Source organism: Tamandua tetradactyla, chromosome 25 (assembly GCF_023851605.1).
Source record: "Tamandua tetradactyla isolate mTamTet1 chromosome 25, mTamTet1.pri, whole genome shotgun sequence".
In the NCBI taxonomy this organism is placed as follows: domain Eukaryota; kingdom Metazoa; phylum Chordata; class Mammalia; order Pilosa; family Myrmecophagidae; genus Tamandua; species Tamandua tetradactyla.
In genome coordinates this window covers 13,655,379-13,668,457 of record NC_135351.1, presented here as the reverse complement: position 1 = coordinate 13,668,457, position 13,079 = coordinate 13,655,379, and the positions used below count along the sequence as shown (strand labels likewise).

Genomic DNA, 13,079 nt, shown 5'->3' with positions numbered 1-13,079 from the left:
CTGGACACATCAAAATAATAAAGGAATACTATGAACAATTCTATCACACAAATTTGACAATCCAAAATGGACCTATTCCATGAAAAACATAAACTACAAATCAATCAATATGAAATAGATAATTTGAACAGCCCTGTAAATAGTAAGGAAATTTAATTCATAATTTAAAAAATCCCCAAAAAGAAATCTCCAAGCACAGATAGTTTTCTTGGAGAAACTGGGTCACTCGTACAATGCTGGTGGAAAAGTAAAAACATACCACCTGGAAAAGTTGACAGTGTTTAAGCAAATTGTGCAACTACTATCTGACCCAACAATTGAACTGGGCATCAGCCTCAGAGAAGATTTATGTTTACCCAAAAATCTGTACACTAATGTTTCTAGCTTTAGGAATAAAACTCCTAAATTGGAAACCACTCAAGATTGCTTAAACAATGAAAGGTTAAATTATGGTACAGCCATACTAAGGAATACTATGCAGAAAGAAAAAGAAATGGACTATTTATATATGCAAAAACTGGGATCAATCTCTGGTGAATTATATTGAATAGAAAAAAAGGTTAATGATACCATTTAATAAAATTGCCAAAACTATAGACCTGGAGAATGGCTTAGTGATTGTCAGGGGTTGGAGAAGCGGGTAGCAGGAGGAAATTGCCCTTTTAAAAGGGACAATTTGCGGCATCCATTGAGATGGAAAGGCTCAATGTCAAATCTTCTAGTTGTGATGCTGAACTATAGCTTTCCAAGATATTACCACTAGAAGAACTGAGTAAAGGATACATGGGATCTTTTTATCATTTTTTTTACAACTGCAGGGAAATCTAGAACGATCTCAAAACAAAAAGTTTAATTAAAAAAGAAAAAGGATATTCACTTTGTTATAGGCTGGAAGTAAGTTAAAGGGACAGACTGAAATTTTAGACAGTTTGGTTATTTACTAGATGATCTCCATTTTCTTTTACAATTTCCTCCTACAAAGTGAATGGCAATTTCAGTGTTTTTTTTACCTTTCATTTTGCTACCAAAATGACAAAATTTGCATTAAATTTACAAAAACCGTTTGTAAAAGCTAAAGCAAGGTAGTTTTTCCATTCTCCCCATAGTAAGGAGAAAAACTGGAAAACAGCTCTTCTAGCCACCCTTGGTAAAAAATAGGTTCATGATCTTAAATTATAAAATTCTGAGACGCAAAGATATCTATTTGTTATACACAACGGTAAAAATTATATAGTACACATTAACATACTATATATCTTATCATGATATATAATTAGCGTTATATATTTTTTACCACTATTTAACAAAAAAAACTTGAAAGTGACTTTTAGTCTGTACATTTTCTCCATAAGAAAAAACTCCTTGCTTTTACTCAGAAAAAATAATAATTTAAATACACCTGAAAACAATGATTTTTTCTAAAAAGATTTCACTTAGAAGAAATCTAGGATTCAGCGCATCATTTACAGTTTCTTCTTTTTCCTATTCTTCTTTTCCAATATTTCTCCCATTTTCCTCTTCTTGGCTGACACCAAGCTATTTCCTTTCGTCGGCTGTTCACTGTCTTCAGTCAAACCACATCTACATTTCTTTGTGTTAGCTTTTGACTGCCTTTCTTCTTCCTGAGCTACCTCTCCAGATTCCTTTTTGCTGATTTTGGACTGTTCTTCTTTACTTACTAAAACACAAGAGACACGGCACTTTAAGATTGTTTTTCACATTTGAATGAAATATATATAGGTTTACAATAAAAGTAAAGTTTTCTGAAAACTTCACTCAAGAGTTAACATGAACTTCACTTACCAGGAGAAGGTTCTGCAGCTGGAGGAAGGCTTCCTTTCTTGTCTGTCACTCTGTCTAGCCATACTCCAAGACACGTCAGCCTGGCTTTAGTACTAACTTCACAGAGTAAAGAAGGGGGAATTTTCTAAAACAGAAGAAAAAAAAATTACAACAAAATATAGCAGAATTTTAAGTAATTATTTTTCTTTACCCATAAGCAAGTTACTTTAATTCAAAACTCACTGTATTTTCTTGAGCGTAAAATATTGCTTTACATATGTTACTAGAATAAAATTTTTGAAAATAAATCATTGGTTAAAAGATATACTAATAACGTATTAACAGCTTTCTAGGAGCTGATGGGATACCTATAACCAGATTATTCAAAAAAACCTATAAACTGGGAAAAGAAGGAGTAATTATAGACTGGATCACTTCACAATTCCTTTCCTTTTTAACTTTTACTTCAATTATGGTACTTACAGAAATACAGTGCAACCTTAAGACAATAACAAACTTAAATTCCCCACTATAGTAAACTAGCTAACCAGGTCAAATTAAAATTATAAAGTTTCAACTGAATGTCTACTTATTTCAAGAAACACTGAATTCATAAACTTAAACTACAATCAAAAACTTTATAATTTTTATTGCACTATTTTTGTAATGAGATCTGGCATAAAAACTACTAGACTGAACATGATGATAGCATAGTATTGTTCATAAATAAAATATGCTATTGTAGTGTCCTACACACTGTAACTCCTCTAGTCTACAACATAAACAATATAAATAAGCTTTAACATAAAGAGAAAAAGGCAAATTAAATACATAATGGGAAGAGAGAGAATGTCTTTTAGGTTTATATGGAACAACTTAACCTAAACTTGGCTAACTGATTTTACTGATTCATGGAAAGCATATAAAAAAGGTTCAATGGACCAAATTTAGCAGTTTATGGCCAGCACTATAGCTAGGAATGAGTCTGGATTTGAAGATATGAGAAAATCACTCACTTGAGATGTTCTCCTTGCAAATCAGGAATATTTCAGCAAGCAAGGCTTGCCATAGTGTTTTCTATAATTCTACATTCAATAAATAATCTTTGGATTAATTAATTAGCTCCAGTGGCGGCCACCATGCAAAATATAACTCTAAGAGAAGTCTACTTCCTTCATAATTTCATTCACTTCCTTTATGATGTTTACCTTTATTCATGAAGGGTTTGACCATGTTGTCCACAAAGCCAAATCATGACAAGAACTCAGAAGTTGTCAATTCATTATCAGCAGGGACCATGTCTTGTTCATTTCTAAGGTTTAACCCAGAACCTTGCACAAAGTAGGCACTAAACCAATTGTATGGGCAGAATTTATGTTTATCAGAAAACTACTGACTTCAACTACCTCAATAATAAACCCAGAGAAAGAGAGTACAAGGAGACTACAGAAGAGAGTTCAGTTTCCCAATTACCCATTTCGAATGACTGCTAGTGCCATTATATGGATCAAAAGTTTTCAAATTCTTTTAGCAATGGCAGTATTCTTATCTAAGAAAACCTTATTGATAACCCCACTATATAAGAGATGAAAGTAGAGCTTTTCTGATTGAAAGAGTAGAGAGGGATGTGGGACCCTGCAAGCTCAGACTCACAAAGACTAACCCCAGAAACAATTCTGTGGAGCCCTAATTTTAAAATCATTAATATTAATAATGCCAAGAAGAAATTTTAAAACATTTAAAAACATTTATGACCTTTAAAAAGAACACTTCACCTCATTTAACTCAAAGAAGTAATACTAATAGTAAGACGTGCATTAACATGTATTTCTACTGTGCTAAAACACTGACCTTATCCTGCTTAAGTTTCCACATTTTGATGAAACCATCACTTGATGCTGTAACAATAACATGATGCTTTGGAATTTCAAAACTGAGTATGTCTTTTACCCTAGGATAGAAGTATTAATATCATAAAAGATCCTTTCTTTCAAACAGTGTCATATTGTTATAAAATTCTATGTAGTCTCTTGCTTTTCCCTTCAATGCCATAGAACCGTGCTCCACATTCCCAGAGGATGGTACATCATTTTCTAGGTGTTAATCAGGTGATAAATTTCATCTACACTAACTCCAGTATAAACTGTTAAGATGATGTGCAGAAAAGAGTTAATATAGCAGGTCTGATAGTGCTATCCTTTGAATGGTCTGCTCACAAGATTAGCACTTGGCTAGCATGTGGCAACCTGGAGTTGGAAGAGTTCCCACTACCCTAACTAATAAGAGAGACTCAGTATGTCTGAACACTGTAAAAACAGTACTAGTTGTGTGAAACTCCTACTTTCCTCCTAGAGTCAAACTTTCCTCAAAGTTCCTACAGTCTGGAACTTTGGAATGGGTAGGCAGAGGGTGTCTACCTGACTGGCCTCCAATAAATACCATGGGTACTGAATCTCTCATGCGCCTCCTTGCTAGACAAAGCTTCGCACATGTTGTCACAACTCACTGCTGGGAGAATTGAGCACATCCTCTGTGGCACCACTGGGAGATGACCCTTGGAAACTTGAGCTCAGTTTCCCCCAAATTTTGCCCCATGCACTTTTCCCCTTTGCTCATTTTGCTTTGTATCCTTTTGCTGTAATATATCATAGTCATGGGTACAACTATATGCTGAGCTCTGTGAGTCTTCCTAGAGCATCACCAAACTCAGAGGTGGTCTTGGGGGCTCAGGACACAGATGATGATGGATAACTACAAATAATGAAAGAATCACGAAGGATCCAAAGATGAAGAAAACAAAGTCCCTTCCCTTAAAAAACTAGGTGTTCAATAGGAGAAAGAAGTCTAAGAATGTCAACAGGGGCCTCTTCCTTTGCATCCATTTCTCTTCTCCCCAAAACTCTACTATCACGTTTCTTCTGGATTAGAGAGGTAGCATAATTGGCATCCCTGCTTCCAGTTTTGCACTGTAATAATCTTTCAAAACTGTAAATCAAATAATGTTATTTCCCAGGCTTAAAGCCCCAAAAATTTGGGATCTCTTTAAAATCACAAGTGAGAGTAAATAGTGGCTGAAGAAGGATGAAAGACTGGCCACAAACTAATAATTGATGAAGGTGGGTGGTAGGTATTTGTGGGTTCCTTAAACTAGTCTGTCTTTAAATATTCCCACAATAAGAAGTAAATGAAAGATGAAACCCACAAAGGTGCTTGGTAGAAAACATAAATTCCTGGCCATGGCCTACAAGGCCATGAACCATCTAGACCCTCCTGGCTGGACTCCCCTATGCTGAGCCCCAGCAACACAGTTTTCCTGTCTGTTCCAAGAAAGCAGCAAGGTCCCTCCTCCCTCAGGACCTCTATGCTTTCAGCTCTCTCCCAGCTCCTTTTAGAACTAGCCTCTTTCTCATCCTTCCCTGACCACCTATCTAAATAAATTACCCTTGTTATTCTTTACGCATAACACCTTTCCATTTCCTTCCTATTAAAATGATCTGTTCACTTGTTTTTATCACGCACTATAGCCCCACTATAGTGTAAGAACCATAAGAGGGCCAGATCTTTTCTTTTGTTCATTGTTAAATATCTATCACTGTACTTCATGATGGATGCTCAAAGAATATTTGTTGAAAGAATGAATGGCCAAATACAGTGTTATTACTATATTTGAAATGGCGCTGCTTCAAGCCAGTAGCCTGACTGCAGTAATCTGAGTATTTACCAAGACAGACTTCTTAACACTTAACTATAATTTAGAAAACAAGAACTAAGACTTATTTTGAGACATATATGAATATGCAGATGAAACACATTAAACTCTTAACTCTGTACATTACCACCTCTTTAAAACATTACAGTGAGAAAAGTAGGTATATAAAGTCAGAAAGAACTGGGTTTAGCTCCCAACTCTATCACCTAAGAGTTGAGTAGTGTTGGTCAAATTATTTAGTCACTCACTTGGAGACTCAGTATCTGCTCCCTAGAAATACAAAAAGCATTAAGAGGCACTAGAGGTGAAACATATAACATAGCAAATGACAACCAACAGAAACTCAATGAGTTCATTTCACTTCTCTTGTAATAGAAAAAAAAAAGAGCAAAGAAAGGGGGAGGAGGGTGGCAAGATACAAAAGCAGAAGGACCAGAATGGTTGGTGACAAAGCTCAAGACTGTTTAATTTTTAATTCACTCAATATGCTTTCCTTAGGTCCCAAATCCAGGTGACTTATCTGGAAAATAAGTATTTTGTGCAAATGACTAGTCTTGATCAAAATTTTACCACTTTTGCATTATTATGACCAGGAACACAACATTTTCCGCTATCCTCTTAGACTTCAGAAATCATATGGAGGTATGTTTAAACTATCTCTGCAATTTTTCATTAAAAAAAAAATACCCTGCTTTTTAAAACTATTACATACATAACATTTATTGACATATAAGACATATAAGAGACTATAGACACATAGATATTGGCTAAAAATACCTGTTTTCATGAGCTTTAAATTCACAAAGGCACGTTAGTGAATCACAGTCGAAAAACCTTACAACTTCTTCATCTCCAGCCACAGCAAGGACAGACTCCTAAAATAGAGAAAAAGAATAATACTCAGAATGTCACTGGCAATTCTGGTAAATACTATGTACATTAAACTTCACAAGAGTAGTGAAGTTTACTGGTTTCTGATTACTTACTGAAAGAAATGCAACAGAAGAAATTCTCTTTTCATTTGTGATGGTGCCACTAATGGACGCAGTATCAAGTTGGTAGATGTCTATTGTATTCATTACAACAACTATGTATTTCTCTCCTCCTGGTGACCATTCAACTATGTGAGCATCTATAAGTTAAAAGGAAAAGAACCCCAGATTTTTTCAATTTGTAAATAAAAAAATAAAATGATAATAGTAATAAAAATAGCTAACACTTATACCGTGTATTTTCACATACATTATATTATTTAATCTTAATAAACTTATGATACACATTTTACGAGTTAAATTTTATAGATAGTAAACTGGGTTCAAAGAATTATGATCATGCAGCTAGCAGGTGGCAGAGCCACAAGAATACAGATCTAAAATGGAAAAACAAAATAAGCTAAAGGATTCACTCTCAGAGGTAACCACTGTTATGCAGGAAAATAAATGTGAACATGTATATTTACACAAGAATGTGCATATGTTCATATTCCATCAAGTTATTATAAAATACATTTCAAAACAAAAGTACTCACTTTGTTTTATATTTTTTATGAATGCTGATCTTCCTTCCACAAGATTCCATGTTCTGCAAAACAGGGAGCTGGCTTATTGCATGATCATCAATTAACTTTTACTAAGCGTATAAAAAGTGTACCAGGGCAGGCCATGATGGCTCAGCAAGCAGAGTTTTTGCCTGCCATGCCAGAGACCGGAGTTCGTGACTCGGTGCCTGCCCATGTGCAAAATAAATAAATAAATAAATAAAAGGTATGTTAGTAGGCCTTATGCGAAAGAAGTAAAGAAGAAATGGCGGGTGGGCCACGGTGGCTCAGCAGGTAAGAATGCTTGCCTGCCAAGCCCGAGGACCCGGGTTCAATTCCCGGTGCCTGCTCATGTAAAAAAAAGATAGAAGAAGAAATGGCAATTTTACTAAATACTTGACTAGAAGACCTATCATGTTTCCCATAGTAAAGTCTAAAATATTTACTATCTAGCATAATTAGAGCTCCTTCCATTTCCATACCACTCTAACATGCTACATCTATTACACTTTCAGAAGGTGAACCCTTGTAAAGCAAACATGTAAATAATTAGCGCATGTTTGTATGGAGAGCTTGTTATTTTTATTGTCCATTATAAAAAGGTTCACTAGCTTCCAACTTTCTTTTCTATTATAATCTTTCAATGGTCAGCAGCTGTGGAACAATACAGAAACACGTATCTAACTACTGTAGCAAAAGATACCCCATCAGTGAAGTCTGTGTTTTACTTAGAGACCAAAGACTACAACTTATTAAAAATGATCTTGGACATCAACAACTTACCTTAATGTCTTATCTGTACCCACAGACAGGGCCAACTTGCCAGATGGGTGGACAGAGAGGAAAGTCACATGTCCTCTAAAATAAAATCAACAGTTAGCTCCCAACTTGACACACACATGGAGAACACCAATGCGAGCGAGTTGAGGGGGAGGAGGTAGCCAGACTCACTTGTGAGCTTTTATAGACTTGAGGCATTCCCATTTCTTTACATCCCAGACACATATTAGCCCATCTTCTGCTCCACTGATTAAGTGCCTGTTGCCATAGAATTTCAGGCAAGTTATTGTGCCTGTAGAAAATCAAAACAGGCAAAATTAATATCCACTTTGCAAACAACTCTATTTCTGGTTTGAAGGTGATACTTGTGGTAAGTCAAACATCCAATGTTTCAGTATTATTGAAATGTATTTTAAAGTCTTAAAGAAATTATTATTTTTTTAATATAAGAACATACAGTTTAAGGCTATGCAAATATTTCCAGCTGAGACTTTCTCTAGTTGTAGATACTGATTTGAACTAGTAAGCTCAATGTCTATGTACTCATAATGGTAAATTTAGGAGACAGATGGCTAGTAAGTTTGATCAGGAAGTTAAATGAAACTGAGCAACACCCCAGATATAGAACTGTATGACTTTCATCTTTTGAACAGTGAGCTAGCTACCCAATCATCCACAATCCATTTATTATCACTCCAGAGCTGATTCTAATTCAACTTCTGCATACTTTTCATTCACTGTCATAAGAACTGACTAGAACAATTTTTTTTCCACAACCACACAGTCACTTTGCAAAAGCTGTATCTTATAAAATGTTACTCATATTCTTCAACCACACGTGCCCTCTGAAATCTCCTTTCCATGGTAAACAAACTCTCCTATATCTTTTCAATCTCTTTACAAAACACTGTACTCCCCTCTGCCTAAAATGAAACTTGGATATTATATAAATTTCCCCTACAGCTCTTGAGACTGGAAGAGGTGTTAATGAAATACTAAAAGGCTGGAGTGGGTGAGGCAGCAGATTTATACCATCACATCTTTACCCTCAAGTAAAATTTCCTTACCTCTGAAGTTTGTATCACCCAGCATAACCGACCTCTACTTTAACAGTCTGTAAACTAAAGCCTGCAGGTCAAATCCAGCCTGGAATAAAGTTTTCACGGAAGACAACAAACACCTGTTCATTCTGCCTTTGAAGCTTTCGCATGACAATGATAGCAACTGAATAGTTGTGTCAGAGACCACACAGCCTGCATGGTCCTTTACAGAATAATTTTGTCAATCCCTGATTCGTGTCCCATCCACACACTACCTGGTCAGTCCTTTCCTGTACCCTTTACATAGAAAGAGCCAAAGCATCTTTGATGAATAATTTTATACCCAGCACATAACCTAAGAATGAGGACTTGGTATCATCTTCTTTTCAAATTGGGGGTTTTAGCTATCCATGCCTGTTTTCTTCTTTCCCTATTATTCTATTTCTTATTTTGGAAATGTTTTCCCACATCTCTTCCTTCTGCCATGCCTCTTCTTGCTCTCTGGAAAAGGACTATCAATTACCAATCGTTGGAAAAACAAGATTTATACAGGGAATGGAAGAAACAAGGAACCTTACTTATTCACTTCCCATCCAAACTCACTCTAGGTAAGTCTTTTTCTTATTGTTGACCACTTGAACTAAATGATTTTGGACAGACCAGATTTGTTTAACTTATTCCTTCTCTAAGCCTAAGACAAAGAGATGCCTTCATTGTACGAACTGGGATAGGGGAGAGGAAAAGGAATGTATCACTCAAAGCTTAGCTTCTGTTGAAGAGCAAGATACTTATCAAAGTAGACAAGGACTGTCTAATACGAAAGAGATATACGTCACTATAAATTTGCTGCTAGGAACCAATGCTTAGTGCGGAACTTCTGATTTTATATGAAAGAAAGAAGAGGAAGAAAAAGGGCACCTATCTAATCTGCCTTTCATTATTGGAACTCACCTTCCTGGCTGAATTCCCCTAAACCAAGTATATGTCTGTTCCGTTTTGAGATCTTTCTTTCCTTTTCTATCTTCTCTAATACACTTAAAACCCCCCATTTTCCTTACCCTGGGACAATGCAAGAAAAACAACATACACTGTTCAGTTTTCAGAAAAATACATGACTCATCAGATTTTCCATCCCTTGATTCTGTCACTAACACAGGCAACTTCAACATCAGTGTGGACAATCCAGCCAAAAGTTGACAATCAGTGTGCTTGATTTCCTCAATTGCCATGACCTTTCCCACCTCTGTATTTCAGTCCCCCACGTGTACAGCCTGACAACGTTATCATCTAGAGATGCTTCAAGCTAGAACCCTTAAACTCTAAGAATCTATTATCTGATTACAACCTCACATCTTTCCAGCACTCTCATAATTTCCTTCTCTTACATTCCATCTGCTCTTCAATTTCAGTGATCTCTGCACCCTTGATACCCCATATTCTTTAGACTGACAACACAAAACGACTTTCATCAATATATACAATTCCCCTGTACCTCAGTCCTTCTATTGTAACTCACCAAGTAACTTTTCTCTTAATATAGTAATTTCTGTAGTTTATTGCTGTAGAAACTCTGAAAATTGATGTTAAACTATATCCTCCAACTTCAACTATACAGCCTCTTTTCAGTCCTTTTGCTTTTCTTAGTCAACACCTCTCCATAACCAAACAACCAGCACTTTGCTCAAACCCACACTACTCCCTCCCTCCACATTCAGTCCCTAACCTCCTCTTCTCAGGATCTCCATGATCTGGCCCCAATCAACTTCTCTAGCCAATTTCAACCTCAGTTTTGACCTTTTAATACTGAACTACTTACAGTTCTCCCCACATACCAGTGGTTTAAAATATATACCTTAAACTTAGGTTCAAGTCCTAGTTCCACTATTCTGTGACCCTGAGCAAGTAATGTAATATCTTTGAACATAAAATTTTCTCTTCTATAATCTGAAGATAAAATCACACCCTTCTGGTACAAAACTGGGTAAATGCTACTTCCTGAATAACATCAGCTATTGTTGTAATTATATTACTTGTCTTCCTCATGCCGACTACTGTGCTAGAATGTCCTTTCGACCTCCTTGCAAACTTCACTGGGCTCATAACTGATGCTTCTCTCTCTTCTTTTTTTCTTCTGCATGGGCAGGCACCAGGAATCGAACCCAAGTCTCCAGTATGGCAGGTGAAAGCTCTGCCCGCTGAGGCACTGTGGCCCGTCCTGAAGCCCCTCTTTTAAACCTCAATTCAAATGAGTTTTCGAAGAGGGAGCTTTCTGTGAACACCCCCAGATTGAGTTAAGTGCTTCCTTTCTATCTTTCAATATAGACTGTGAACAATGTCAAGGCAAGGAACCATTTTTTCATTTCCGTAACTCCTTGCACAGAATCTGCTACTTAACAGCTAGTTAATGACTTGATTAACTAGTCAAACTGTAAAGTGTAACACCTCAATACTATCTTAAAAGATACAACTTTCTTACCGTTGTGATGAACTAGAGCCCCATGCTCTATCTTCTTTTTCATGTCATAAATGTGAATTGTTTCATCTTTGCTCCCAGTGACTACAAAACGACTATTTACAGCCACTGCTGACAAGGAGGCAGTGTGGGCATGGTGAGTGAAATCATCCACAGGAGTCCATTTTTGCTAAAGAGGAAAACATACAACCAAAGTCACAGTCACAAACATTAAAGTTCTCTAGAAACAGAGAATAATGCTTCCACAACTGGCGAAAACTACCAAAGGCTCCTACAAATGGAGAAGAAACCATGAAATGTAGATTAAAAAAACAAACGAAAAACAACACTGAGAAATAAGGAAGGTATGTAAGAAAATGCGAAGGCAACGCTTGGTACCATGACTCCGGAACAGTGATGGGAACGGGACAAGAAGGACTTGAACTGGACTAGATGTTGAAGCAGTATTGGATAATGGTTAGGAGCTTCTAGTGTTGGAGACACCTGGGAGTTTGAGATGCAGCTGTACCAATTATTAGCTTCATGGCTGTAAATAGGTCATATAACCTACTTAAACTTCAGGTTCATCTATAAAATGGTTATAATGTATCTGCTTTAGAGGGTTGTTGGGAGGATCAGTAGGTATCTGGAACATAGTAAGAAAGTTATTACGAAGTGAACACAAACAATAGCATAATCTCTGAATATTCAAAGCATACCACCTTTCAGCCAAAGACTCAAAACAAATAAATAACCAAAATAGAAAAACAAAATAAAAAATTGTAATTAACTAAATTGTATACTTCCAATTTCCCGGTTAATACAAACCTGAAACCCTGACTTTTTTATAAATAAGTACTCAGTGAAATAGATTTTCAGAAGATACCTAGGATTGCTTAGGGGAAAGAAAAATAACCTAATGTCTGTGGAGGAAATGTTAGGAGATCTGATTTCTTGTCCTGGGAAAGTCTTATTTGTTTGACCATTGGAAATGTACATAACCTTCTTATTAATACATCTAGCAAAATACTTACCTTTCACTGCAATTTCTCTCCATTTGCCTTCCCCGTGGTAAGGGACATGTCTAGCAGGAGCTATACTTTTCTACATTTGCAACTCTCCAGCCTAGCACACAGGAAGGGCTCAATAAATATTGAACGAGCTGGTGTCACTTTATTTATGTAGGATTATCTTGATCCGCCGGTAATATTTTGCAAAATTCCAGACCATAAACTCAAGTGAATGCGCGAATTGTTAAGTTCATTAAATCCTGAATACCTAAACTGGCTGTCAATCGATGGGACTAACGCTTAAATCCACAATTTACGACTCATTTGACCGTGTGTAGCTTCCTTCGTGCATTGTGGACATTTTCTCAACAACAACAGACATCTTATTTTTATGAGATGCTAAGTTCACGCTTTAAAAGGCTAACTCTGCACTTAAGTTTCCTGAGTCTGACGCATCAATTAATCCACAGAAATCAGACGGAAAACATCACACGTCCAAATGTTTACCTCTGCCTGATTTCGTGAACCACACCTAACCTTCCCTTGCCCCCCTTTCCGCGGCCCCTCTGCACGTGCGCTCACCCGGTGGCCGCCGCTCTCCTCTTGCTCCAGATGCACAGCGAACCCAAAAAGTACCTGCTCGTAACAACCAGCTACCAGCTCCATTCAGCAGTACACGTGCCTCTTCAGAGAGCACCGCTCCGCTAGAGGAGGGGACGGGACCGGAAGCCCAAAGGGGAAGGTCCTTCTTGTGTCGGCGCTCAAATTA

At 36.8% G+C, this 13,079-nt stretch overlaps 1 protein-coding gene across 1 annotated transcript; it reads right to left on the bottom strand.

Annotated features, from left to right (window-relative positions):
* Positions 1-560: 560 nt before the first annotated feature.
* PAK1IP1 (PAK1 interacting protein 1) lies at positions 561-13,068 on the bottom strand. The gene is made up of 10 exons (XM_077143650.1): positions 12,893-13,068; positions 11,325-11,490; positions 7,980-8,100; positions 7,812-7,886; positions 7,020-7,072; positions 6,478-6,623; positions 6,269-6,366; positions 3,634-3,733; positions 1,804-1,927; positions 561-1,678 (listed from the first exon to the last, which is right to left on the bottom strand). The coding sequence occupies exons 1-10, from the start codon at positions 12,974-12,976 to the stop codon at positions 1,464-1,466; spliced, it is 1,182 nt and encodes a 393-aa protein (XP_076999765.1). The 5' UTR covers positions 12,977-13,068; the 3' UTR covers positions 561-1,463.
* Positions 13,069-13,079: the final 11 nt, after the last annotated feature.

Bases quoted from the DNA above. Each gene is read 5' to 3' on its own strand.
- PAK1IP1 (XM_077143650.1), bottom strand. From the start codon at position 12,976: ATGGAGCTGGTAGCTGGTTGTTACGAGCAGGTACTTTTTGGGTTCGCT. The intron at 11,491-12,892 runs GTGAGCGCACGT...TTTCCTCTTTAG, and splicing joins AGGAGAGCGGCGGCCACCGG to CAAAAATGGACTCCTGTGGA. The intron at 3,734-6,268 runs GTATTTTTAGCC...CTTCTATCCTAG, and splicing joins TTTAAAGCTCATGAAAACAG to GGTAAAAGACATACTCAGTT.